At 43.9% G+C, this 26635-nt stretch overlaps 1 protein-coding gene across 1 annotated transcript in view; it reads right to left on the bottom strand.

The window, feature by feature from the left end:
- The window catches only part of ATRNL1 (attractin like 1), a 1044719-nt gene that overhangs the window by 84503 nt on the left and 933581 nt on the right, over positions 1 to 26635 (bottom strand). The window contains exon 28 of the mRNA XM_065407744.1: positions 8016 to 8130. Coding sequence (XP_065263816.1) covers positions 8016 to 8130 — 115 coding nt within the window. The remainder of the gene's footprint in view (positions 1 to 8015; positions 8131 to 26635) is intronic.

Genomic DNA, 26635 nt, shown 5'->3' with positions numbered 1-26635 from the left:
TGTATTTTCACTTCTCTCAGAGTCTACACTGCTATTATAAACACCTTCCAACTAGAGAAAAAGGCCATAACAGATTCAGCACAAAGATATCAACATGCATTGCAGCCACCATCCTCTGCATTTGTTTGGTAACAGCTTATTCCTATCAACATCATTTACTAACATTTTTCACTGGAAGATCTTCTTGATCCGATATTATGATCATCATACATTTACATTTATTACTTTTACAGTGTTAAATTTTCAGCCAAAAACATTTTTGTGGCAACTAAAAGTGCTGAGGACCTACTGGTCCCTCAGAGGTGCATTAGCAGCCCCACTGAATTCCACAATGAGTTACATGTACATGTACGAATGTGTGACTGGGCCTAAACATTTTTTCCAAACAATTACAAAATCTCAATGAGTTTTTGTTTTCAAGCATCAGAATTATTTATGTATTATGTCTTTAAATGTAATATGCTACAACTCCTCACAATTAACGTATTTTTTACATTCACGTGTCTCTTATGATAAGGATCACCATTTCTTTGCATTTTAATCAAGAAATCAAGCAAAAATCCTTGTTACAGAGACCTCTATCCAGAGATAACCGTCTTGTAGAACACTTAATGAGTCATTTTTTATTATGATGGTAAGGGGAAGAGGCAGATGGTACAATAATTTATTGATTCTATGATTCTACTGTAGCTTGTCAATTAAATGGGACTGAAAACTATATCCAATGTGTAAAGAATTATGTGAAGTTCTATTTTTGATCCTAAGATATCAGAGAGTAGCTTTCAGGTAGCAACATTGAAGAAGTCTACTTAATTTTACATCTGTCATTCATAATTATAGGCATTGCAACAGGAAGTCCCTAAGTAGATTCCAAAACTTGGATGGGTTCCAGAACTCCCACTGTTAAAACTATTTTATTACAAGTTTTTTCATTAATAAGCATGTTTTATTTTATTGTTGATTCACACCTGCAAATAAGTGTTCTTATATGTACCTATGGGATGCTTATCCTTTGACTTATTACCCTTACATCCAACGTATGTATATATTACACACAAACTATATTAAAAGATCATCATTAAGATTGCAAAGTCAAGCATTCAAAACGTTGGAAATGTCAGAATTAAGGTTGCCTATCTCTCTCCACACCTACCTTATCTGATTTCTGTGTCCCCCCTGCCAACTCCAGCCAATTGGTTCCCAGTCCCCCACACCTATTTCCCTAGCTTCCCCACTCCCAGTTCAAGTCCCCTGGTCCAAAGAATCCAAGCCTCCCCTCCCTCACCTGGGCTCCAAGTCCCAGTCTCTTTGTCCAGCTGTTCCCAGCCTCTCATTCTGCTGGTTCCTAGCCTCCCCGCTGCTTCCCTCCCAGTCAGCTTCTGACTCTCTTTTGCAACCTCCTTGCTCCCACAGTCCTAGGTTTTCTCCCCAACCCTGAGTCCTAGTCTCACTAGACTCCTTGCTACAATTTCCTGTTTTTCATCCCCCATGGCCTGGCTTTTGTCCCCCTCTGCATTTGAATCAGACAGCTTCCTCCTCCATGCTACCTGAGCCCAGTGGGGGTGGGGCGGGGCGGTCACTAACAACACAGGATAGTCAGACTCCTTGCTCTCAGTTCCAGTGCTTGGAGAATTGAGTGCGGCCGCCAAAGAAAATGCCCAGCTTTGCCACCATGGCCGTGAGGTGAAGCATATTTAGTTGCTCTGTGAGGCTAGTGGGATGATTTTGGCTGAAAATTAAAAAAAAACAAAAACAAAAACAAAACCCAGCAAGTCTAAGGCAAACACACAGCATATAAAACTTCAGCCCAAATGGTTAAAGTTTGGCAATGTTAAAAGCAACTGAAATCAGGTTCTTATAATGGGAAGTGTCAAACAAGCTTAAGAGGCACTACTGCCAGCCCCAACTAGAATAGTGGATGTTTTGTTGCTGGAAAAGTAACTTGTTTTTACATCATTTGCATCTCTTTCTCACTCTGAAATCTTTGTTTTTAAAGAATTATCATATTGCATTATTCACTTTCTCCTTTCATTTTTCTTTGACTATGTAAGGAACATGCCAACATTTGTCAGTTTCATAAACTTTGTCCAGTAACTTCATACCCCAAAGTGTGAGTTCTTGTTGGTTTTACTGTTCATCACAACACGGTCTCAATTCTTCATTCTGGAGAATTTATTCCATTGCTGGATTATTCTCTCAATGTTGTTCAACATATCCCCAGAGCTGTACATCCAAGCCTTGAATTAGTCATTTCTTAGGACTAATCTGCATGGTGGGGTAATGCACTCTACAGGAGTGCGAACTGTACAGCAAACTAATATGTTACAGATTAGTTGATCTGTATAGACCCTACTGGTGTGTTTTAATAGTGCTGTTTGAAACAGTACTATGTTAAAGCTCATGAGGGAACCTTTAGTGCACACCAGCAGGGTCTACCTGGACCAATTAATGCACAACATGTTAGTGAGCTTTAGAAATTACACCCCCATCGAGAACATTGCCTTAGTCTTTCACTTGCTCATATCTTTGGCATCTTTTTTTTAATAAACAGTTCACGTGTTATCCTCTTATCCCTCACATTCTTATTGTCTGATTTGTTTTGTTTACTGCCCATACCATTTCTGATGTATAATTTAGTCCTTGTTAAAACCTTGCAAACAGCTGCCCTCACTAACAGTTCTCCCTTGGTACAATGAAGCATTTAGGGTACTTTAAGTCTAAGGTCAGAGATTGTAACAGTAGTGAATGATCTCTGGCATGGTACAGTAAAACGTGGAGGACACATATGGGCCTTATGTCTTAGAAAAAGCTATTTTTCTTATTACACCTTATGTATGCATTGTATAGAGAACAGCTATTATGTCTGAACCTTTGGGTTTTAATATTGATGCTTCGCTACAAAGCAGCTGAGGAGACAAAGCTAAGGAGCAAGAGAAGGTGTGTGATCTGTTCAGCAAATCTGCTACTAAAAATTAATTTCTAACACAGTAAATTTTCCTTGATCTGCACCTTACTGATATCCCTCACCAGGGATTTGGTTCTCATTTCTCCTCAAATCCAGGCTAAATTTATTTTTTAATTAGTGCTTATGTGAAGAGATTCCACTCACCCCACGTGCACCTCCTTGTGACTAGATCTGGGAATTAGTTCTTGACCCATCTGGAGCCCCTTTCCCTCAGCTGCTCACACTGTGGCCCCTTTAGGCCTCTTGTGAGACAGCCTAGTCAGGACAGGACCCTAGCACTTACTCTCTCTCTGGATTTCCTCCTTGACCCTCTCCAACTCTCTTTCCATCTAGGAAGTAACTGTAGACCTCCTCCCTCCAGCCCCTTTCTGCGCTCACTTTCTGACTTTATACATCTAGCCCAGCTCCTCCCACAGCTGGACTTCATCTTCAATTAGTGCTTAACAATCACTGGCTTCCCTCGAGGTGCAGCAGGTCCATTGTGACCCATATTACTCCATTCAGGGTTTGTGTGGAGGTGAACACCCCATCACAGTTACTTTATATATGTGCCCAACAAAACTGTTTGTCTCCTATATACCCTTTTGCACTCAAAGACAGGAATATAACTCCATTGACTTCAATAAGAAGTGTGCCTGGGCATCTGAGAGAAGAATTAGGCCTCCTGACTACTGGGATTTTTAAAACCAGAATGAAAAAATATTTATTCTATTCCAACACTTTACAGCTATAAGCTCATCAGTAATAAACCCCACATTCTTTTGTTATAAAATGAGAATCAACATTATTGTCTTATTTTATAATTGTTAAATAATTATTTGCTTCAATGTCAGTTTTATCCTAAAATGCATGTAAAGAGCTCTAGGGAAGTTATATACAAGTAACATGATAATCTAAGATTATTTGGTGTTGTCTAATTATTGAACGTATAACTTCCCTCAACCTGAACGTCACTGTTTTAACTTAGCTTCAGTCTTAAAGGAAACCGACTGCATAGCAAACATATGTTAGCAGCAAAAAGCTCCATATAATTTCAAACAGCTTGGCACAGTTGGCAGTGTCTGCTCCCAGGAAGCCCAAGAATGAAACAGCAGGTAGTGCTGCAGGATAGGAATGAAATGAATTAGCAGAGCTACAGGTATGCCAAGAAACTTGCATAATAGCTTCTGCCTACCTTATGCATGACTACATACAGTGATAGCAGTCCACAAGTACCAAAATTCATTACACTTAAGAAAAAAGATTATAGCAATATAATCTAATGGATGAATCGGCACAGTTGCAAACATCAAGCAGTTTTGCTCTCTTTTGACCCTGAACGAAATGAAAGCTGCTGAAGGGATTTAAAAATTTCACAGATTTATAAACATTAAAAGTCTGACAAAGAATCTAGTAATAAACAAAGGAATATTGTTGAAATATTTGCTTGTAAAGCTAATGTAAGGTAGAATAAGTAATAAAATAAAGCAGAAGCAGGAGACAATGTCATTTTTCAACTGTAAAAACATAAATATGGTGAACTCCATGTAAACTCAAATGTTCAAAATGGCGCACCCACACTTCTGTATTTAACTCCTACTTTGAAAATTACATTCTTTTGGTGACCAGTGAATCACAGCACAGGGTGGTGATTATTCTTTAAAATAGCAAAAGGTGAAGCAAATTTGGTTCAAAAATAACTTGCCAAATACTATTTTTACTATAGATAAACATCATGGGTAAATAAATAAAAACAAAAAACACTGAGAAACATCTTAATCTCAGGTTTCAGAAGTTACTTTTATTTTTTCTTATCACAGATTTCTGTTTAAGAAGAAAACAAGTAAGGGTTTTAATCATGATTATGTCTTTGCTTCATTTTGTTAAAATGTGAACCAGATATATTCTATGCACCCTTCTCCCTGATCACCATTCCCCACAGTATCACCCCTATTTACATAATACTTCCAGAAAAGATATTCCAACACAAAAGCAGCAGCATCTGAAAAACTAAATCCTCACCTCACTGCTAAAGGAAAGAAAGGAATCTTTAATATAACAGATAGTGATCAGCCCAAAAGGGGAAGAAATAACTATTGGTCCTGCTGATTTCTTCACTGGGCAACCAATTCTGCCCATCGTCATTATTCAATACTTTTTAATCTCAAATGGATTTTTGAAGGTTAAGAGGATATAGTTTTGGCTATTTAAGAGTACAAGTTATTTATAAACCACACTGTCTAGCACAGGGGCGGGCAAACTTTTTGGCCTGAGGGCCACATCGGGTTTCCGAAATTGTATGGAGGGCCGGTTAGGGGAGGCTGTTCCTCCCCAAACAGCCAGGCGTGACCCGGCCCCCACCCCCATCCAACCCCCTGCTTCTTGCCCCCGATGGACCCCCCGGGACTCCTGTCCCATCTAACCCCCGTTCCCTCTCCCCTGACCGCCCCCAGACCCCCCCCGCCCCTGACTGCCCCCCGCCGCCCCATCCAACCCCTCCTCTGCTTCCTGACTGCCCCCCAGGACCCCTGCCCCATCCAACCACCCCTTCTCCCTGACCGCTCCCAGAACCCCTGCCCCTGACTGCCTCCTGCCGATCCATCCAACCCCCTCCCTTCCTGACTGACCCCCCCCACCCCGGGACCCCAGCCCCCATTCAACCCCCCTGTTCCCCGCCCTCTGACCGCCCCGAGCCCTATTCACACACACCCCCGACCAGCACCCCGAACTCCCCTGCCCTCTATCCAACCCTCCCTGCTCCCTGCCCCCTTACCGCGCTGCTTAGAGCACCGGTGGCTGGTGGTGCTACAGCTGCGCTGCCCGGCTGGAGCCAGCCACGCCACTGTGCAGCACAGAGCACTGGGTCAGGCCGTGGCTCTGCAGCTGTGCTGCCCGACAAGAGCTCGCCACCCAGAGCATTGCGCTGGCAGCGCAGTGAGCTGAGGCTGCGTTGGAGGGGCCGGGGGCTAGCCTCCTGGGCCAGGAGCTCAGGGGCTGGGCAGGACGGTCCTGTAGGCCGGATGTGGCCCGCAGGCCGTAGTTTGCCCACCTCTGGTCTAGCATATAGCAGTATCTGCGCACATACTACATACCTTACTTTTCATTATGGAAGTAGTCGTTCTGGAAAGTATCCCAGTTAATTTTGAAACAGCATTTCCATTATTTGGCAACTCCTATAATAATCTACCAGATCTGATCTGTGCCAGATTACTCTACTAACTCTTTTGTCATGACCATTTTATATATAATACAATAAAATATATATTATACTTAGTGTGACGGGATCCCTGGGGTGCAGCCTGGGACTGTGAGATGGCTGTGCCCCCTTAACTCTCCAGCCTGGGCTGTCTCTCACAATGCTTTACTAGTGACAAGCAGCAAACCCTTCCAGGGGCTGTTATCACTCAGCACAACAGCATGTGGAGCCCCACACCTAGCTGGATTGCATGAATACTTCCAGAGCCACTCATGAATCACACAGAGAAAGGCACCAGCTGAATCCCCTCAGCCTTGTACCTCAGGAATATTCCATCTTGCACTGCTCAAGACAAGCAGTGCAAGTTTATTAATTGGTTCACTGCTTCATCAATGGAAAGTGGATATACACCTGCCTTTGTAAACCTGAGCAGATTTACCAAACACTTCAGGCAAACTCACTGGTAAAGATAAACAGTAAAACAAGTTTATCGACTGCAAAAGATAGATTTTAAGTGATTATAAGTGATAGACAAAAAGTCAGAGAGGTTACCAAAAGAAAATAAAATATAAGCAGGCAGTCTACACTCTCAACCCTACTAGCCTGGGCAACATCTAGATTAAGTATTTTCTCTCACGCCACTGGATATTGCAGTTCATAGTACACAGGTTTCACCCTTGAAACCTGGGCCAGTCTCCCCTGCTGGAGTTTTCAGTCTTCTTAATGTCCTTGTTGCTTGCAGCATAGGTGGGGGGAGGGGAAAAGGCAAAGCCTGGGACCCCTGTGTTCTGTTTTATACCCTCAGTTCATGTGCTTGGAGAACACAAGTCCAGGCAGGTCTGGTGGGCATTGCTAAGTCACAAGTTGAAGTAATACCCCAGTGTGTCTCCTGTGAATGAGTCATTGAATTGTAATCCTCTGCTGGACGATGGCTGGTGATGTCTGTTCGGCACCCACTCAGGCATTGGTTATCTCCCTTGTTGTTGTCTCTGGAGAGCTAGTATCTGGGCACTTCCCAAATCCACAGCATATTTTAGTGAAAACCATACAACACAATTCTTATAATTTAATAAGCATTGATGATATACATATTTAGATAGAACAATGGCTTTCAGCAGATCATAACCTTTCCCCAGTACCTCACATGGCATGTTTTATATGCAATATCACAATTATATATAAATGAGGAATATGGGGGTTACAGGGTGCTCCCCCAAGATATAGAGTGTCACACTTAGCATTCAAAGGATTAATGGAGCACACACAGCTATTTTCTGTTCAAGGCCATTTTGTAAGAACAGTTTTGTAGAACAATCTGGCAAAAATCAGATGAGGTGGATTACGATGGGAAATGCTCCCTGATAATGGAAATGCCAATTTAAAGTGATCTGGGATGATTTCCAAAGTGAACACCTCACTAATGAAGCAGCTATACACACTCACACATCCCTTGCATTCATTTTGCTGGCATTCTGGGAAATGCTAGCATTCTAACTGAAAGAGGTTGAAAGGGCTAACTGGAAACACAAAGCAAACTCAATGGATTCGGTAATGTCAGGATCGTTTTATTTCTCTCGGTTCAAAGCAACCTGAAAAGAAGCTGATGTGTTCAGCTGCTGAGTGGAGAATGCTCACCAGTATGAAATATACATGGTCATTTCACTTGAGATGTCAGATTAAATTTAAACTGCAACCTTAATAATGAAAATTCATCAGCTAGTATACTAAAGTACCCATTATCTACTGGTCCTGATCCTAAAAGCGACTTGTCTGGGCAGACCCTTATGTCCACACTGAGTATATTAAATTGGGATTCTTCCCAGGCAGACTGCTTTGCAGGATCATAATCTTAAAGATTACCAATGTGACTCTTACCTGATTGACCAGGGGGTGGGACTCCTGATGATCCTCTCGGTAGACATAAAAATACAGTAAGGACGGCTGCTTTGTTTCCTGAACAAGGCTCAATGGCAATTGGTTTAGGAGCGCCCTGAAAAAGAAGATCATTTTGTAATGTGTGATACAGATTATTTTCCATTTCTACTTATAAAACTTTAATCTGAGGCCCAGTGATGCTGGTCTGTAGATACTTTTCTCAATTAGTCCCTCACATTTACAGACTGTCCCATCCCCCTTTAATTGACTTAAATATGGGCTTTAATAGACAACACTGCATATCTAATTAAATGGAAAAAATGATCACAAACACCAGAAAATTGTATTTACCAGTTTGTTTCTCAACAAACTTAGTGATATGAACTTATTAGTCACAGCAAACAGCAGCTTTTGCTCAGACCTGGTACAGTGGAATCTGAGAGATAGTAGCACGTTTCCCATATTTTCATAATACTAAAAAAGGTGTGAAACAACTCCAACTCTGCATACCTCTATAATCTAGTCTCATTTCATGTCATCCAGTCTGTGTCACTCACAATGATGTTGATGACCCATCTAGCCATTTCTTTGATAACTATATCCATGTCTTTTTCTATGTCATCCATGGAATGCCGTCCTTTTCTGGCCTGCCCATCAACCAACCATTGATCCTTCATTCCTATCCCCCCAAATGACTCACTTCTATCACTGTGTCCACAAGAAGTGACTCAATAATAAAATAATAATAAATGGACAGATATAAACTTAGACTTAAATAAATAAGTCAGTCCACAAACATATATAAACCTTGTCATCCCCTCTTGGATTTTCCACAGCATCCTGTTTGCCTCCTTTGGTTAGTGTGTGAGCTCTCTGGGGCAGGGAGTCTCCAGATTTCATGTTATACACAGCAGTGAGCTCAGTGTCAACACTTAAATAATAAGTGTAGTAACTGTTGGCAAATGCTGTTTTTGTAGTGGACACCTTAATATGCTTTCTTTCATACAAAACCGAGACTACCATGGATTAGATCCACCAGGGGCTAGAGGCACTTTAGGCACCTAAATCCAAAATTTATATCCTCAAAGTCCCTACTCAGTTGTTGCTCAACCCTGTAGGTGCCTAAAGTACCTAGGCACTTAGGTTTCTTTTGGTAAAATACTCCAGGTGCCTAAATTTCTGCTAATGGGCAAGTGCAAAATTGCCTAAATCCTGATGTCACTGAGCTTCTCAGTGCCTAACACCTGACAGGATCCTAAAATTAGGTGTTCCCTGCCTATCTTGTCGGCGGCCCTGCTCAAGTAGGTGTTCTCAGAGGCCATCTACGGGATCAGACCTCCCACAAAACACAGCCAGCAGCAGCAGGGGATGCCCCCTAATACCAAAGAGCACTCACAAAGTGTGGGTGAGGTGGGTTCAAATCCCCATTCTGCCTGATTTGGAGCAGGACCAATATCCAGGTCATCCACCTCCCAAGTGAATGCCCCAAACACTGCAGTATAGGCACTGGATAAGAGAGAATAAGAATGATTCTGTTGGGCTTAAAGGCACGCACACCAAAAGGTTGACTTGGCTTAGGCACCTAAATCCAGGCAAGAGTTCATGTCCGTGAATCCTAAGTGGAGGGAGGCACTTTTCCCTGATCCAGAGTTAAGCACCTAACTCCCTTTGAGGGGTGAGGTTTAGGTCACACCCTTCTCAGCATTTCCTCCTGGCTAGTTTAGTAGGCAACTCCCTGCGGAGATATAGGAAGAAGGGGATACACATCAGGGCCCACCACTCAACACAGATGTAATGAGGTTAAGTGGTGTCCGTATAAAGAAATTAAAACTACTGATTATTCCTCAAGAAAGGCTTTTAATGACTTACGGCTATAAATGCAACACAGACAGAAGAGGAAAAGAAAAATTAAAGACCAGCATTGAACAAGGATTAATATAAATGACAAATTATATTACAAACAAACACAAGTACAGGTAATGTTATGCATTAGCTACTTATTACTATAAAAGCATGTCCTTAACATTGGCAATTTTTACTGATGACAGGCACGAGTACATGCAAAGCTATTATTACTCATTAACTCAACCTTACAAGTACTATTCCTGCCCTTCATAAACACAAGTACAAAGATACTATAAATTGATTAACAACTTACTACTATTTCTAAACAACTTAACAGTAGTATTAAACTTTTACTACTATTTTTAATACTGCAGCATTAATATAACCTGAGATCAAATTATCCTGACACTACCATTCTTAATACTATAGTGTCAGTACAACTTGAGATCAAATCAGCTCGAGCAACCCAGACTTCTTTACTCCGTTACCTTATTCTGCATGCAACCTACTATTTTACTTCAAAACCTTACCCTATCGAGAATACGTTACCCTTTAGTCGACCGCTCTTTGCACTGGCCAGGTACAGATACTCGGTTCAGGTCTCCTCGGTTCAGGGGGGTGTGGGTCAGACCGATCAAACACACACACAAACCCACCTGAGGCGCTACACATTTAATCTCATCTGCCCACCATGTTTTGAAGCAGGTTAACCAATTAGGGAAGGCCGAATTTTATTGTGATTGTGGTTGTTTTGATATCCAATTGTTGTTTTAGTTTTATAAGTTATGCACAAGGAGATAACTTATTTCCATATAGCCCATTGTCTTGACTGTGGTTTTTCTAATAGCCAATTGGTGCTTTAGTTTTTTAGGTTACAAGGATATAACTTATCTCTAAATGGCTATTGACTTGATTGTGGGTAAGGTTATTTTGATAACCTATGCCTGAAGGCCTAGCACATCAAAACCACATAGGAATCAGTTCTCTGGCTGCAGCGTCTCTTAACCACAAGTTTCAAAAGTGGTCTTAATAAGCGGTACCCGTGGGCATGACCTATTTTACCATGTAGGAATCAGCATAAAACGTTGTCTGGTTGCAGGTGTCTTTTGACCACAAGTTGCAGCTTAATTTTGCAAAGCTTGCTCTATAAAGCTTCCGGAAGTTTTAGGCCTAACACTGGCAATACTGTTGTTCATTTTAAGCTTGACAACACTCTTGTTCAAGTTAATCACACTTCCCTCTCAGCATATTGGCTTTAGTGAATCCCATTCTTAGGCTTGTAGCTCTCCTAATGGATCATATAGGGAGCCTGGGTGCCTGACTCGGGGATATGAAAGCCACCTGGGGTCAGGACACATTAGGTATTGTAGCACTGAGTCTAAAGTTCCCTTTGTAGTTATAGCCCAATACTTGTGATGGCAATGGATTTGTGTCATTATAAAGCTTTTTCCTTTTATTAGTCTCATAAATCTGTTCATTTAAAATTAACTATCGGAATAAATGGTTGCAGCCATATACTTCTTGAGTTACCAAGCCTCAAGCCTCTAGCAGCTGAAGGAACACAGAGCAGCATACAAACCCAAAAAGCGATAAGGTTCTAAAATGAGTTTTTACAATTAGTCATGTTTCCATATTTTGTGCTCACTAAGTGATACGCATTTCCCATTTCAGAGCTTAAATGTTTAATCAAGCACTGAAGATATTTCTGAAAATGTTAGGTCAAAATCAGCATAAGTATTCATTTCTCTTTCTTGTCTGTAAATATTTAGAGAGTGAGTCTGTCATGTTGCAAGGCAAAAGAGAGAAATCTGAATGTTTTGATTTGAGATTCAAAGCTATTAAACTTTTCCATTTACATGCAAAATGCAAAGTACATATAAATGTCAACTGGTTCAAATATACTAAGAGGAATGATAGTTTAGGCAAGTTAAATATGCAGCAAACTACTGGATATAAAGGGAAGAAAACAAATTCCCTTCCATCATGAAAAACAATTATTAGTTTCTATTTAACTACCTCCAAGTAACCAAAATTTATTACAGTTCAGTGGAGATAAGAATCGAGAGCAAACTGCAGTAAATTTAACAATAGATAAATATGTTATTTTCAGTACATAGGTGGCAAATATTTTAGAGGCATTTTTGTAGATGTATTTAGTCTAATCTAGTCTAATTTAAGATGAACCGGCGCGGGCCGAGGGACATACTGGCCGCCGCTTCCAGCAGCTCCCATTGGCCTGGAGCAGCGAACCGCGGCCAGTGGGAGCCGCGATCGGCCGCACCTGCGAACGCGGCAGGTAAATAAACCGGCCCGGCCCGCTAGGGGCTTTCCCTACACAAGCGGCGTCCCAAGTTTGGGGAACACTGATCTAGTGGATAACAAATCAAGATGTATTAAAATCCCTCACATCTGATGAACCCCTCCCACCTAAAAAAACCCACAACTTAAGAACAGTTATGATTTTTGTAGCATCTACAAAAGGAATGTAGATGAAATTCGTCCCATTGCAGCAGTTAAGTTCAAAATGAGACCTCTGACATGCTTAGGCTTTTTGTTGGACCTCTGAACAGGGGTCCAGGAGCAGCTGATAAAAAACAGAGCCAGATCCTCAGCTTATGTGGAGCTATAATTATGCACACCAGCCAAGCATCTGGCCTCTTATTTCTAGAGCTCTGGAGTCCTCTCCTATCATAACAAAGATGTAAAAGAAAAATAAAGGAGCCATTTTAATGTTAGCTTCACTAGATTCACACACAAAAAAGAAATACCAGTTTGTTATTGGGAAAAAAAAATATTTTAAAGTTTCTACAACTGCATTACAAATCAAGGAGAATTGTATAAAAACTATAAGAGCAGTTATTATCACAATCAATATTTACTACAGTAGTACCTAATCAACTAAAAATGGGCCTCTTTGTGCTAGGCACTGTATAAATAGAGTGGCAGGCAGTCTGTGCCCCAAAGAGTTTACAGTCTAAATAGACAAGACTGGGGAAAAGGGCTATACCTCATGAGTAGGGTGAACAATACAATGGTGGCAAATATCACTTACTCGTGGGGGAATTCTGCACCAAAAAAATTAAAATTCTGCACACAATATATTAAAATTATTCAAAATTCTTTATATTTTATTTGTCAAAATAAGAAAATATAATCAGTTTCAATTATTTTGGCAACTGATTTCAAAATACCAGTCAGCAAGTATGTCTGTAACAATACAGACAACAAAAAAGATTCAGGAAATGTTTTTTGACAAATAGATTCCTTACTAGGCATATTAATACAGAACTTTGAGTAATAATTAATTTAAACTACAATACAGAAACGTATTTCCTGTACCCCTTGGAAGGAGTGCAGAGGCTTGGGGGAGTGAAGGGTAACGGAGGAGCAGAGGGAGAGGGAAGTAATTGCTGAGAAGGAGCCTGGGAGTGAACCTGGAAGGTTGTTGGGTGTGGGTGGAAGAAGTATGGGACAGACCTTTTTGTTAGGGAGTTGGGGAGCCTCTCCCATGTAGATCCTGGCTGACTCCTGTTCTCTCCCATTCAGTCAGTTACATCTGCCCCCGTCCCCATGTGTCCCCGCACCCCCACTCAGTAACCCCTTCTCCCCCCATCCCCATTTGCCCCTGCCCTCCTCTCCCCATCCCCATGAGTCCCTGCATGCTCACTCAGCCACTCCTCCTCCCTGTGTCCCTGCATCTCCCTCCCCTCTGTCCTCATGTGGCCCTGCACCCCCTGACCCTGTCCCCATGTGGTCCTGCACCCCTACTCAGCCACTCCATCCCCATGTGATCCTGCATCCCCACTCCCATTTGGCCCCTGGCTCAATGTTGTCACCCCACTAGCTCCTGTGCCCCTGCCCCAGTCTGTCACCCCTACTAGTCCTTCTGAACCCCAGTCTATGTGACCCCCCAGAACCCCATGCACCTTGCTCTGTGTTCTCCCCCATATCCCATGCCATATCCCTTCTCACTTGGCCCTGCAGGCAGGGCACTCCGAGGAAGGCTGCCACTGCCCCTCCCTCTCCACAGCTGGCTGCTCTGGCCCAAAGCCAGCTGCCCTCTCTTCTGGCATCACAGCATCTCCTGGTGGGCAAAAGGTGTAACTGCAGTGCCTCTCCATCAGAATCTATTTTCTGCAGAGAAAAAATCTGCAGGCGACATGAATTCGGCGTGTGTACAGTGGCACAGAAATTCCCCAGGAATCAGTGTAGCAAGGACACCGTCCACCTGGCTCCCTCTTATGGCCAAAGCATTTTCAATAGCATCCTCTATCTGTGTAGACTGTCTCATGGTAATCATCAACCCTCCCCTGAAACTGAGTGAGTAGCCCAAAAGTAATTCAAGATAGTCCTCAGTGTCCCAAACACAAGTTCCATCATAACACCAGCATAGTTTGTACCCATCTATTATGCTTCCACTGACCATGTTGCGTTTATTCTGCCTAGCATAAATCTAGCCTTCCAGTTCTGCCTTATTTCCTCTGTCAGCATGCACCTGTTTCTGAGAGGGAAGGCGGCATATATACCCCTCTCATTCTGAAAGCTCCTCCCAGTGGGCCAGCAGAGAGGGGAGCCCTGCAATACAAAGTTCCAGCTCCTGGGCCCTTAAAGTAACAGTGTCCTGGTATCTTCCCATCCCACTGCTAACTCCCAATCCTCTCTTCCGGTTTCGGCCAGTTCCTGATCCTGTGCTCACACCAACATCCCTGGGACACAGTCTTCTGGTCCCCCTTAGGCTTAAAGGGCCAGCATACCCCAGTACAATCATGTTCATACAATAATTTTTTGTGTGCAGGAGTGGGTTTAGTTAGGAATGGATGAGCTAAATGGATAGAAAAGTGAAGGGAGAGGGGACACTGAGGGGAAAGGGAGCAAAAGGGAATGGGAAGGGGAGAAGAGGGTAAGAGAGGCAAGCGTGGAGTTAGACTGTACACTAATGGGAAGCAGTGTGATGTAGTGGATCGGCCACTGGATCCTGAATTCTGTAGGCCCTGTCTATAGCCTATTATGTGACCTTGGCAAGGTCTTCACCTCTCTGTACTTGTTTCTTTTATTCTTTGTCTATTTAGATTGTAAGCTCATTTGGCCAGGGAATGTCTCTCAGTATGTGTTAGGACAATCCCAATTAGAGTCTCTAGTGCTACTGAAATACAAACAGTAAACAAAAATAAAAACAAATAAATTACACTGCTCTACAGCCAAAATGCTTCTGAAATAAATGTAGTCAAACTTTACTAATTCTGGGTCACTGAGAACGAAAATGACGCTTAAAATTGTTGATTGGCTCTAGTTTTCAAGATATGCTATTGGGTCAGTATATACGACCCTTGACTTGGGAATGGCGGAAGATAAGTGAGTTATAAAGGGAAGGGATCTCAATTTAAACCAGAAATGACGAAAATACATCTTTGACTGGATCTATGGGTACGTCTTCACTTACATCCGGGTCCGGATGTAAGCAATCGATTTTCTGAGTTCGATTTATCGCGTCTGGTTAAGACGCGATAAATCGATCCCGGATCGATCCCGGAAGTGCCCCGGATCGATCCCGGAAGTGCTCGCCTTCGACGCTGGTACTCCAGCTCGGCGAGCGGAGTACGCAGCATCGACGGGGGAGCCTTCCTGCCGCGTCTGGACCGCGGTAACTTCGGACTAAGGTACTTCGAATTCAGCTACGTTATTAACGTAGCTGAATTTGCGTACCTTAGTCCGAAGTGGGGGGGTTAGTGTAGACCAGCCCTAAGAATAAATCTATGACTGGGTTTGGACAGTACTTGCTTTTTAGGCAAAACAATGAATGATGCAATCTGAAGCTGGTATTGCGTCATACATAATATGAATTGCATCATGTTATTCCTAGAAGTCATGGATGATGCAATCATAACGAAGCTTACATCACTCTGCTGAACAAATTGCCCTATATCAGCTCTAGAAATCATACAGTGCCGTGCTCTCTTATTTGTCAGTGTTTGATTTTGCAAAGGGACACATTTCTGTTTAGGCAAAGTGAGCAGAGATGCCTCGTACTTGTGTGAACAGTGCAGATAACTTCTGCTATGTTTGTGGTGAAGTGACTTTTGCATCACAAAATTCCTGATGCACCAGAATCATTCTCACTTGAGTCAGACGAGGAAGAGGAAGAGGATGAAACTTCTGGTCCTGAACCATCAATGTCACAGGACCCACATTTTCTCCCATCCTCCTCCTCTGAACCACACCTCATAACACAAGGTGAACTGAATGACCTTGTCAGGGATTTGGAACTACCCAAGAGTAAGGCAGAGCTGTTGGGCTCCAGACTACAGCAGTGGAATCTCCTGGCAGGTGATGTTAGGGTTTCCATGTTCCGTGACCGTCAAAAGGATCTTGTCCCATTCTTCTTCATGGAAGGTGATCTTGTAGCCTGCAACAACATCGATAGTGTGATGGCAGCCCTCAACATCGTTCACGATCCAGATGAGTGGAGACTGATCATTGATTCATCGAAGACGAGTCTTAAAGCTGTTTTACTGCATAATGGCAATGTTTTGCCATCAATTCCAGTTGGTCATGCAGTCCATATGAAGGAAACCTATGATGACATGAAACAACTTTTGAGGTGCATAAACTATAACCAACATCAGTGGCAGCTTTGTGGCGATTTGAAGGTTGTTGCTCTCTTGCTTGGTCTGCAGACTGGATACACAAAGTACTGCTGCTTTCTCTGCGAATGGGATAGTCGTACAAGAGATTCCCACTACATCAAGAAAGATTGGCCACTCCGACAGTCATTGGAGCCTGGGAGGAAAAGTGTTCAGCATCCACCACTTGTTGAATCAAGGAAGATTTTGTTACCACCCTTACACATCAAGCTGGGTCTGATGAAGAACTTTGTCAAGGCCATTGACAAAACACAAGCAGCTTTCAAGTACCTCCGTGGAAAATTTCCAAGGTTAAGTGAAGCTAAGATAAAGGAAGGTGTCTTTGTTGGTCCTCAGATTCGTGAACTTCTTCGAGATGATGCATTTGACCATGCACTGCGTGGCAAGGAAAAGACGGCATGGAAAGCCTTCCAGTTAGTGGCAATAAATTTTCTCGGAAACAACAAGGCAGACAACTACAGGTTGTTGGTGGAAAACCTCCTCAAGGCATACAAAAGCCTTGGTTGCAACATGTCACTAAAGATACATTTTTTGCACTCTCATCTAGATTTTTTTCCACCGAACTGCGGAGCAGTGAGCGACGAGCACGGCGAGCGATTTCACCAGGACATTGCAACAATGGAGAAACGCTATCAGGGCAAATGGAGCCCATCAATGCTTGCAGACGATTGCTGGACAGTGACAAGAGATGCTCCATTTAATGAATGCAAGAGACAAGCCAAGAAGCGCCAAGTAGACACTGAATAGGACTAAACTATGTACAGAATAGTTTTTTGCCTTTTGTTTCATAATAAATGTTATTTATATAACCCTTTTGCTGATTTTTAAAGTGTTACATAAACAGGACAGGTGAAATATTATCATGTAAAGCAACCATAAACACATGAAAAGACCTAGGTTTACAATTTATGATTAAAACTCTACTAGCTACACAATATACATAGACATAAAATGTAAAAACTTAAATATCTTAGAAACAGAAGCCAATCAGTTGTTTTAATTGTCATATTTGAATTCAGCACATCAAAATACATAATAAATAGCACATTTTATCTCTGAAGCAGACGACTTCTCAAAAACTGTAGACCAGTGTTATTAACAATAAGTAAGCTTTTCTGGACATGGACTGTCTTAATATATATTTGTACTGCGCACAGCACAACGCGGCCACAATGCTGATTGGGCCCTCATTTAAAACAAACATAACAACAACTATTAGTAATAGTTGGTGTAAGCCACCTCTCCTGGCCTTCCCTCTTATTTGTGACAAACCAAGTAATAACAATCTTAGTCTCCTTATTAAGAAAGACAGTGAACGTAAAATCTTTATTTGCAAAAGTACTTGTATGCAGGCACACAATTCAAAGGAACAAATTTACCATTATGCCTTTTACTTATTTGATACAGAAAACATAAGTCAAAATTTATATATTTTCTATTGCTATTGTACTATAAAAGCTCCCATAAAACAAGCACTCTCCTTTTCTGTTTTATGTTTGCCCTAATTTCTTTCAAAATATGATTGGTTCAAATGATATTATTGTTAACCATTTTCAGCAGAAGTTCATCCAAAATCAAACGCAGTAGGAATTTTCTGTTTTTGCCCTCCAAATGATGCATTTTTTATAGAATGTTAAGACTAAGGAAGGAGAAGCAGTATTTTACTGTAAGTCATTCAGATTCTCTAGCAAAAAAGCTACAGAAGCATAGAGCAAATGATAATAATTTAGATACCCTGAGGTTTGTCAGTTGTTTAAAGATAAATACATAATCATGAATCAAAGTTATTTCACAGTGACATAACATGTTCTCTGAAATGTGCAATTTATCATGCATTTTCCACAGCTTCTCTGGAAGAGATAAGGCATGTGTTTGTTTGCCCAAAGCACTTAGCTTCTGTGATTTATTTACTGGAATTGTCATATTTTATACAAAAAGAAGCAACTGTTATGTTGCGCCAAAAAGCAGCAATGAGAATCAGAGTTAATAAAACATTAACCCTGGAAAATATAAGAAGCATACAGTTCTCTTACTAATCAACTTTTTTTCTGATTTTAGGCTATTTTTTAAAGAAAAGATAAACATGTTAGGATTATTTCATTTTTATTTTCCAAGTTTGTTCTTATTTTTAGTTAGGGTGCAAGAAGGCTTACTCTAACTTTATTCTGTCCATGATACTTGCAAATGCACTGCTCTTCATATAAACAAATGAGTGAATAGTCTTCAAAGCAGTTGCCAGAATATTGTGGTTTATCCATGGAAAGTTTGCAACCTTAAGTCATACCACATTGTACCCCAGCATAACAGGGGGGAGGGATAGCTCAGTGGTTTGAGCATTGGCCTGCTAAACCCAGGGTTGTGAGTTCAATCCTTGAGGGGGCCACTTGGGGATCTGGGGCAAAATCAGTACTTGGTCCTGCTAGTGAAGGCAGGGGGCTGGAATCGATGACCTTTCAAGGTCCCTTCCAGTTCTAGGAGATGGGATATCTCCATTAATTATTATTATTATTATAGCTCCTTCCACACCCATGTGGTTCCCAGGACTCCAACTTTCCCCCAGCACTCTTCCTGGTGTAGCTAAAAGGGGCACAAGGACTCACCCCTTTTCCTGGTGCAGGAGACTGAACATAACACATGATAGCATGTGAGAGTGATATTGCTGACATCCCACCTCACTCACACACGGTGAAAGTGAAGGGCCCATCACGTGGAATGGAGAGAGGAAGGGTGCAAGAGAGGGGAAAGGGGAAAAAAAGGAAAGGTGAGTGAAAGGGAGAGAGCAAATGGTGGATTCTTTGTCCACTCCGAGTGTTTATTACAGAACAATCTGAAAAAATTCTTTATTTCCCGGAAAAAGGAGAGGTGACCATCCTCGGTTTGGAAAGAGGAAAAGATAATATCCTACTAAATATATTAGCTCTTAGATATCTTGGAACAATCTGCTTTACAATGAAGATAGAAGGGCATATAGTTTGAAATAATTTCAGATATTTTTAAATGCACAAAACATAGCTCTATCAGTTCTGGCAGTTTAGTAGTCATACAAATAAGCTGCCTCACAGGAATCATCATTTAAAAATTCCAGCTCAGTGAGAGGCTAGTAATGTGACAGCGACAGTGAACTCAGCCTTATGCTGCTCAGCACTGACTCGTCTGGCCATCCCGGCTGCAATGGTGTTTAACTTTTGAAGGAGCTGCATCCAGGCATCTTTGGTGGGCAGCAAAAGACAGTGGACTTGAAGGGATGAAAGGAGAAAGGATAAGGGTGTGGTGACAGTGGGGAAGGATCTATGGATCTGCTGGAAGGATTGGGAGCAGGGATTTCCCTACACCCCTTACACCTCCCCTGAATTTCCCCAACACCCCCCAGTTTTGTGAACTAGTTACATGCAGTGTTGCCAATTTAGTGACTGTTTGGAAATTTGAATTGAAATTGAAACATTAATACACACTTTAAAAGCATATACAGTGTATGATAAAATACATGTATCTGAAAAAAGTAAAATAGATTTGAAAAGTATGAACATAGACTAGCTTCCTTATACAGCTGTTGTTTTTTATGACAATGTCAGTGCATTCATTTCGGTGATGGTGGCCAACCTAATAATTTCAAATGATGATTTGTAAGCAAAGTCTAAATGAGCTCTCCCTGACAGCTAGTGATGAGCTGGGAGCTGGGGGGAAAGCCTTCAGGACCAGATTGTATTTACATTCACACCTAATCTACCTAGGTATCCAGCAAACAGAGCTCTGTTGCCCAAGTGATAGGTTTTGGCTGGGGTTGGGTTACAAATCACTTGAACGTGGGGGAAGGGGGGGTAATGAAATGTTGTTATTCTTATTGTATGAGTAAAGAGCAGTAGAACTGTACTTAACCTGTGCTGATGGAGGGCATCAAAAGAGAGGGTGGGGACAGGTGTTTTGCTTGATGGTCTGCCTGAGTCACAAGTACTATTTGACCTGCCCCTCTCCACTGTTTAAAGACAGAGCTGATTAGGCTCCATAGATCATGGGTGGGCAAACTACGGCCCGGGGGCCGCATCCAGCCCTTCAGACATTTTAATCCAGCCCTCGAGCTCCTGCCGGGGAGCGGGGTCGGGGCTTGCTCCGCACACCTTCCTGAAGCAGCAGCACATACCTCCTCCGGCTCCTATGCGTAGGAACAGCAATGGGCTCCGCACGCTGCCACAAGCGCTGCTTACACAGTTCCCATTGTCCAGCAAATGGGGCCAATGGGAGGCGCAGGGGTGGTGCCTGCAGACGGGGCAGTGCGCAGAGCCACCTGCCTGCGCCTCCGTGTAGGAGCCGGAGCAGGGACACGCTGCTGCTTCTGGGAGCTGCTTGAGGGAAGTGCCTCCCAGAGCCTACACCCCTGACCGCAATCCATGCCCCAACCCCCTGCCCCAGCCCTGATCCCCCTCCCGCCCTCTGAACCCCTCGGTCCCACCCTCCTGCAACCCAGAGCCCTCACCCCCCATGCCAACCCCCTACCCCAGCCCAGAGCCCCCTCCCACACCTTGAACTCCTAATTTCTGGCCCCACCCCAGAGCCCGTACCCCCAGCCAGCGCCCTCACTCCTTCCCGCACCCCAACCCCCAATTTTGTGAGCATTCATGGCCCACCATACAATTTCCATACCCATATGTGGCCCTTGGGCCAAAAAGTTTGCCCATCCCTGCCATAGATAGTCTTTTGTTTTGTTAAGTGACCACTACAGCTGAAATCACTGATAATCAGGTCTAAGTGCTTAGACCTGCTGTGGGACTGTTTCTGTGGAAGAGGCGGTCCAATCTGTACTAGCAGCGAGGTTCCCCCACTGAGAGCTCAGCTGAAATCACTGAGATCTGGGTGGAACCTCAAGAGACCAACTCGCAGAGGTCACAGTGGCAGGTGGCAGCAGAAGGTGACGGCGCAGGGCCATTGGCAACAGAGCGATGGAGTGAACGGTGGCACAACGAACAACAGTGGCCAGAGCGAACCGTGAGCAGCTGGAGGAACGAGCAAGGTGCCTTCTTGCCCCCCACCTGGGAACTGAACTCATGTGAAAGCACCTCTGAACTCTGAGTCTCCACTGACCAAGGACAACACTGGTGAGTGTTAATGAGGCCGTTAAGAATGCTGGAGACACAACACAGTTCATGCGAACAAACATGGCTGTGGCATCATAATTTCTATTTAAGCAAGAGATACCACACACTACAAACTGGAGGCCAATGTTAAGTGCATTGTCACTTGTTCATCCTGAAGTTGAACACTGGTTCCGAACAAGACCAGCAAATGCTCACTATCTTTCTGCAAGAAACTCAATTGACTGGCTAGAAACATGTGGTGCAACAGTGAAAGACTCAACAGTTGAAAAAGTGAAGAACTCTCTCACCACATTCAAAAAATTTGCATACATGGCTGATGAATGCACCGATGCAAATGGACATCAAGTATTAAGTCATTGTGTACGTTATCTTGATGTCAGTGGTAGGCCAGTAGATGCATTTCTAGATGTTCAAGTTATAGAAGACACATCGGCTGCATCTATGACAACCCACATCTTAGAAGAGTTAAATGCTTGTCAATTGGACCCCAAACAGATGGCTGTTTGTGCATTTGGTGGAGCTGCAAACTTCTCTGGAAGACATGGTGGAGTAGAAGCTTTGCTCAGAGAAAAGTGTAACCCTAATCTCTCCTATACACACTGCAGAGGCCATCTACTCCAACTAGCGCTAGTACGAGCTGCAGACTCTTCAAAAGACATTAAAAAAGCTATAAATTTAATGTTTTCATTATATTCTTTTTTCAGCAAGAGTCCAAAAAGACTGAATATCTTGGAAAACATAGAAGATACACTGGGAATGAAGTTCAAATTAGTCCAATCTGGGAAAACCGTCTGACTTTCTCATGAGCGATCCTTGGCTGTTGTCTTAAAATTACTCCAGCCATTATTACTGGCTTTGGAAAGTATCTACCAAGATGGGATGGATCTAAGTAGTGAGGCTGGTGGATTACTTTTGCTACTACATTCAGAGAAGACTATTGCCGTTCTCTCTCTTCTAAGTCTACTGTTGAAACCACTTGGGTCATTAAACAATGCCATCCAGGCATCTGCTACAACAGTAGTAGATCTTTGTCCAGCAATAGAAGCTACATTTGGGTCAATCAGAGAGCTATCCATTGAAAAAGTACTGGAAGAAGCAAAGACTTGAGTCCAGAAGTTGACTAATGAAGGCATTTATATTGAATCCTTAAGTGAAGAGGACAAGAAGTGTTTGATAAGACGATTGAAAAAGTACACAGACTTGATTCTTAAAAATCTAAAACAGCGACTTCTAGATTCTACTCAACCTCAACGTAGCTTTTACAGATCCCTGTCCTATAAAACACTGAGAGTTGAGTGGAGTGAGGCACTACCAGCAATGGGGCTGCCATGTACTCAGGACAGAATAGAGAATTTGAACACAGAGTGGAATATCATATGATGAATGAATGAAGATTTCATTTCAACTTCTTTTTTATCATCACTAGTGGCTTGAACCGATCTTTGTGTTATGTTTCCTGGGATGAAAGAAGTAGGAATTCATCTCTTGCTACTCCCAGTCACAACAGCTACAGTTGAGCATTCTTTTTCATCACTGAATAGAATTTTTTGTTCTGAAGGAAGTCACCTTCCGCCTGATCATGTGAATGAACTAATGAGCATATCAATTGAAGGAATGGAAGTACTGGACACACGAGAAGCCACCAAAGATGAACGCATTGCATTCAAGAAGTTCATTAACAGAGTTGTGAAAAATTATAACAAGAAACCAAGAAGGATGTAGATGTAGTGCTTCATAGAAGGCTTGAGTAGCCAACTTTGGCCTGGTCTACACTACGACTTTAATTCGGATTTAGCTGCCTTAATTCGAATTAACGCTTGACCCGTCCACACAACGAAGCCAGTTAATTCGAATTAAAGGGCCCTTTAATTCGATTTCTGTACTCCTCCTCGACGAGAGGAGTAGCGTCAAAATCGGTATTGTTAATCCGAATTAAGGTTAGTGTGGCCGCAATTCGATGTTATTGGCCTCCAGGAGCTATCCCACAGTGCACCATTGTGACCGCTCTGGCCAGCAATCTGAACTCGCATGCACTGGCCAGGTGGACAGGAAAAGCCCCGGGAACATTTGAATTTCATTTCCTGTTTGCACAGCGTGGAGAGCACAGGTGACCACAGAGAGCTCATCAGCACAGGTAACCATGCAGGCTGATAATCGAAAAAGAGCACCAGCATGGACCGTACAGGAGGTACTGGATTTGATCTCTATATGGGGAGAGGATTCAGTGCTAGCAGAACTGCGTTCGAAAAGACGAAATGCCAAAACTTATGAAAAAATTTCCAAGGGCATGATGGAGAGAGGCCACAATAGGGACACAGATCAGTGCCGCGTGAAAGTCAAGGAGCTCAGACAAGCCTATCAAAAAGCAAAGGAGGCAAACGGTCGCTCCGGGTCAGAGCCGCGGACATGCCGCTTCTACGCTGAGCTAAATGCATTTCTAGGGGGGGCCGCCACCACTACCCCACCTCTGACTGTGGATTCCGAGCTGGGGATAATCTCATCAGGTACACCTGATGATTCCGTGGAAGGGGAAGAGGAGGAGGAGGAGGAGGACGAGCTGGCAGAGAGCACCCAGCTCTCCGTTCTCCCCAACAGCCAGGATCTGTTTCTCACCCTGACTGAAGTACCCTCCCAAGCCTCCCAAGCCAGCACCCAAGACCATGACCCCATGGAAGGGACCTCAGGTGAGTTTACCTTTTAAAATATAAAACATGGTTTAAAAGCAAGCATTTTTAATGATTAATTTGCCCTGAGCACTTGGGATGCATTCGCAGCCAGTACAGCTACTGGAAAAGTCTGTTAACATGTCTGGGGATGGAGCGGAAATCCTCCAGGGACATCTCCATGAAGCTCTCCTGGAGGTACTCCAAAAGCCTTGCCACAAGGTTTCTGGGCAGTGCAGCCTTATTCCGTCCTCCATGGTAGGACACTTGACCACGCCATGCTAGTAGCAAGTAATCTGGTATCATTGCCTGACAGAGCCTGGCAGCGTATGGTCCCGGTGTTTGCTGGCATTCAAGCAACATCCGTTCTTTATCTTGCTGTGTAATCCTCAGGAGAGTGATATCGCTTAGGGTAACCTGGTTGAAATAAGGGAATTTAATTAAGGGGACAGAGGTGGCCGTTCCTACTGGGCTGTTTGCCTGTGGCTGAAAAGAAATCCTTCCCTGCATTTAGCCAAGTGCAAAGGGGGGGGGAGGATTGGCCCAGAGCTTTTCGCGTTTTGCTAGCAGGGATCTTCCCTGATACCAGCCACGTGGTGGGGGGAGGGAGAAAGCACTCATCCCAGAGAATTCATGGCGGGTGGGGTGTTAGTTTGGTTCCTGCAGGGATCTTCCCTGATACCAGCCACGCGGTGGGGGGAGGGAGAAAGCACTCATCCCAGAGAATTCATGGCGGGTGGGGGGGGGGTGTTAGTTTGGTTCCTGCAGGGATCTTCCCTGATACCAGCCACGCGGTGGGGGGAGGGAGAAAGCACTCATCCCAGAGAATTCATGGCGGGTGGGGGGGGGGTGGTGTTAGTTTGGTTCCTGCAGGGATCTTCCCTGATACCAGCCACGCGGTGGGGGGAGGGAGAAAGCACTCATCCCAGAGAATTCATGGCGGGTGGGGGGTGGTGGTGTTAGTTTGGTTCCTGCAGGGATCTTCCCTGATACCAGCCACGCGGTGGGGGGAGGGAGAAAGCACTCATCCCAGAGAATTCATGGCGGGGGGGGGGGGGGTGTTAGTTTGGTTCCTGCAGGGATCTTCCCTGATACCAGCCACGCGGTGGGGGGAGGGAGAAAGCACTCATCCCAGAGAATTCATGGCGGGTGGGGGGGGGGGGTGTTAGTTTGGTTCCTGCAGGGATCTTCCCTGATACCAGCCACGCGGTGGGGGGAGGGAGAAAGCACTCATCCCAGAGAATTCATGGCGGGTGGGGGGGGGGTGGTGTTAGTTTGGTTCCTGCAGGGATCTTCCCTGATACCAGCCACGCGGTGGGGGGAGGGAGAAAGCACTCATCCCAGAGAATTCATGGCGGGTGGGGGGGGGTGTTGTTAGTTTGGTTCCTGCAGGGATCTTCCCTGATACCAGCCACGCGGTGGGGGGAGGGAGAAAGCACTCATCCCAGAGAATTGGATGGGGGGGGGGTGTTAACCTTCAGCAGCAGAAAACAAGCTAACAGGAAAACTGCAGCACAACGGGCTTTGCTTGGTATGTGGGAAAGCAGGGCGCAGAAGCCTAAAGACAGTGGCTTACCATGGCAGCATGCAAGGTGAATTCTGTTGCCCGGACCTGCGTCTGTGATCTCTAGCAGCAAAGCCACAGGCACTCAATATTAAGAGGCAAAATGCGACCTTGCACAGAAATCACATGTGCTATGTAATGTGAATAGTATACACCGTGAAAGAGTATAAGCATTGTTCTGAAAAATGTATCTTTTAAAAAAATTCTCTCCTTTTTTCACTCCCTCCAGCAGGTGCAAATGTTTCAAGCCTCCCTCCTCCTTCCCGAAGGCTATCCCAGATAAGGCGTCGTAAAAAAAAGACGAGAGAAGAGATGTTTTCCGAAATCATGCAATCCACCAGGAATGAAAGAGCTCATCTGAATGAGTGGAAGGAGACGGTTTGCAAGTATAGGAAAGAAGCCAGTGACCGTGAGGACAGGAGGGACCAACGTGAGGACATGAGGGACCAACGTGAGGACAGAAGGGACCAACGTGAGGAGAGGAGAGACGCTCGAGATGAGAGGTGGCGGCAGGAAGATCAGAGGAGTCGGGAAGCAACGCTGGGGCTGCTGCGTGAGCAAACAGACATGCTCCGGCGTCTGGTGGAGCTTCAGGAACGGCTGCTGGAGAACAGAGTGCCGCTACAGCCCCTGTATAACCCCCCTACCTCCTCACCATGTTCCATAGCCTCCACACCCAGACGTGTAAGAACACGGGGGGGGAGGCTCCGTACACCCTCCCATTCCACCCCAGTGGACAGCCCAAGCAAAAGGCTGCCATTTTTTTAACCTTTTTTTACTGGGCTTTTCCTTCCCGCAGATCCTCCTCCCAAACCCC

Source organism: Emys orbicularis, chromosome 7 (assembly GCF_028017835.1).
Source record: "Emys orbicularis isolate rEmyOrb1 chromosome 7, rEmyOrb1.hap1, whole genome shotgun sequence".
Classification (NCBI taxonomy): domain Eukaryota; kingdom Metazoa; phylum Chordata; order Testudines; family Emydidae; genus Emys; species Emys orbicularis.
Note: the sequence above shows the minus strand (reverse complement) of the source record. Positions and strands in the feature narration are given on the sequence as shown.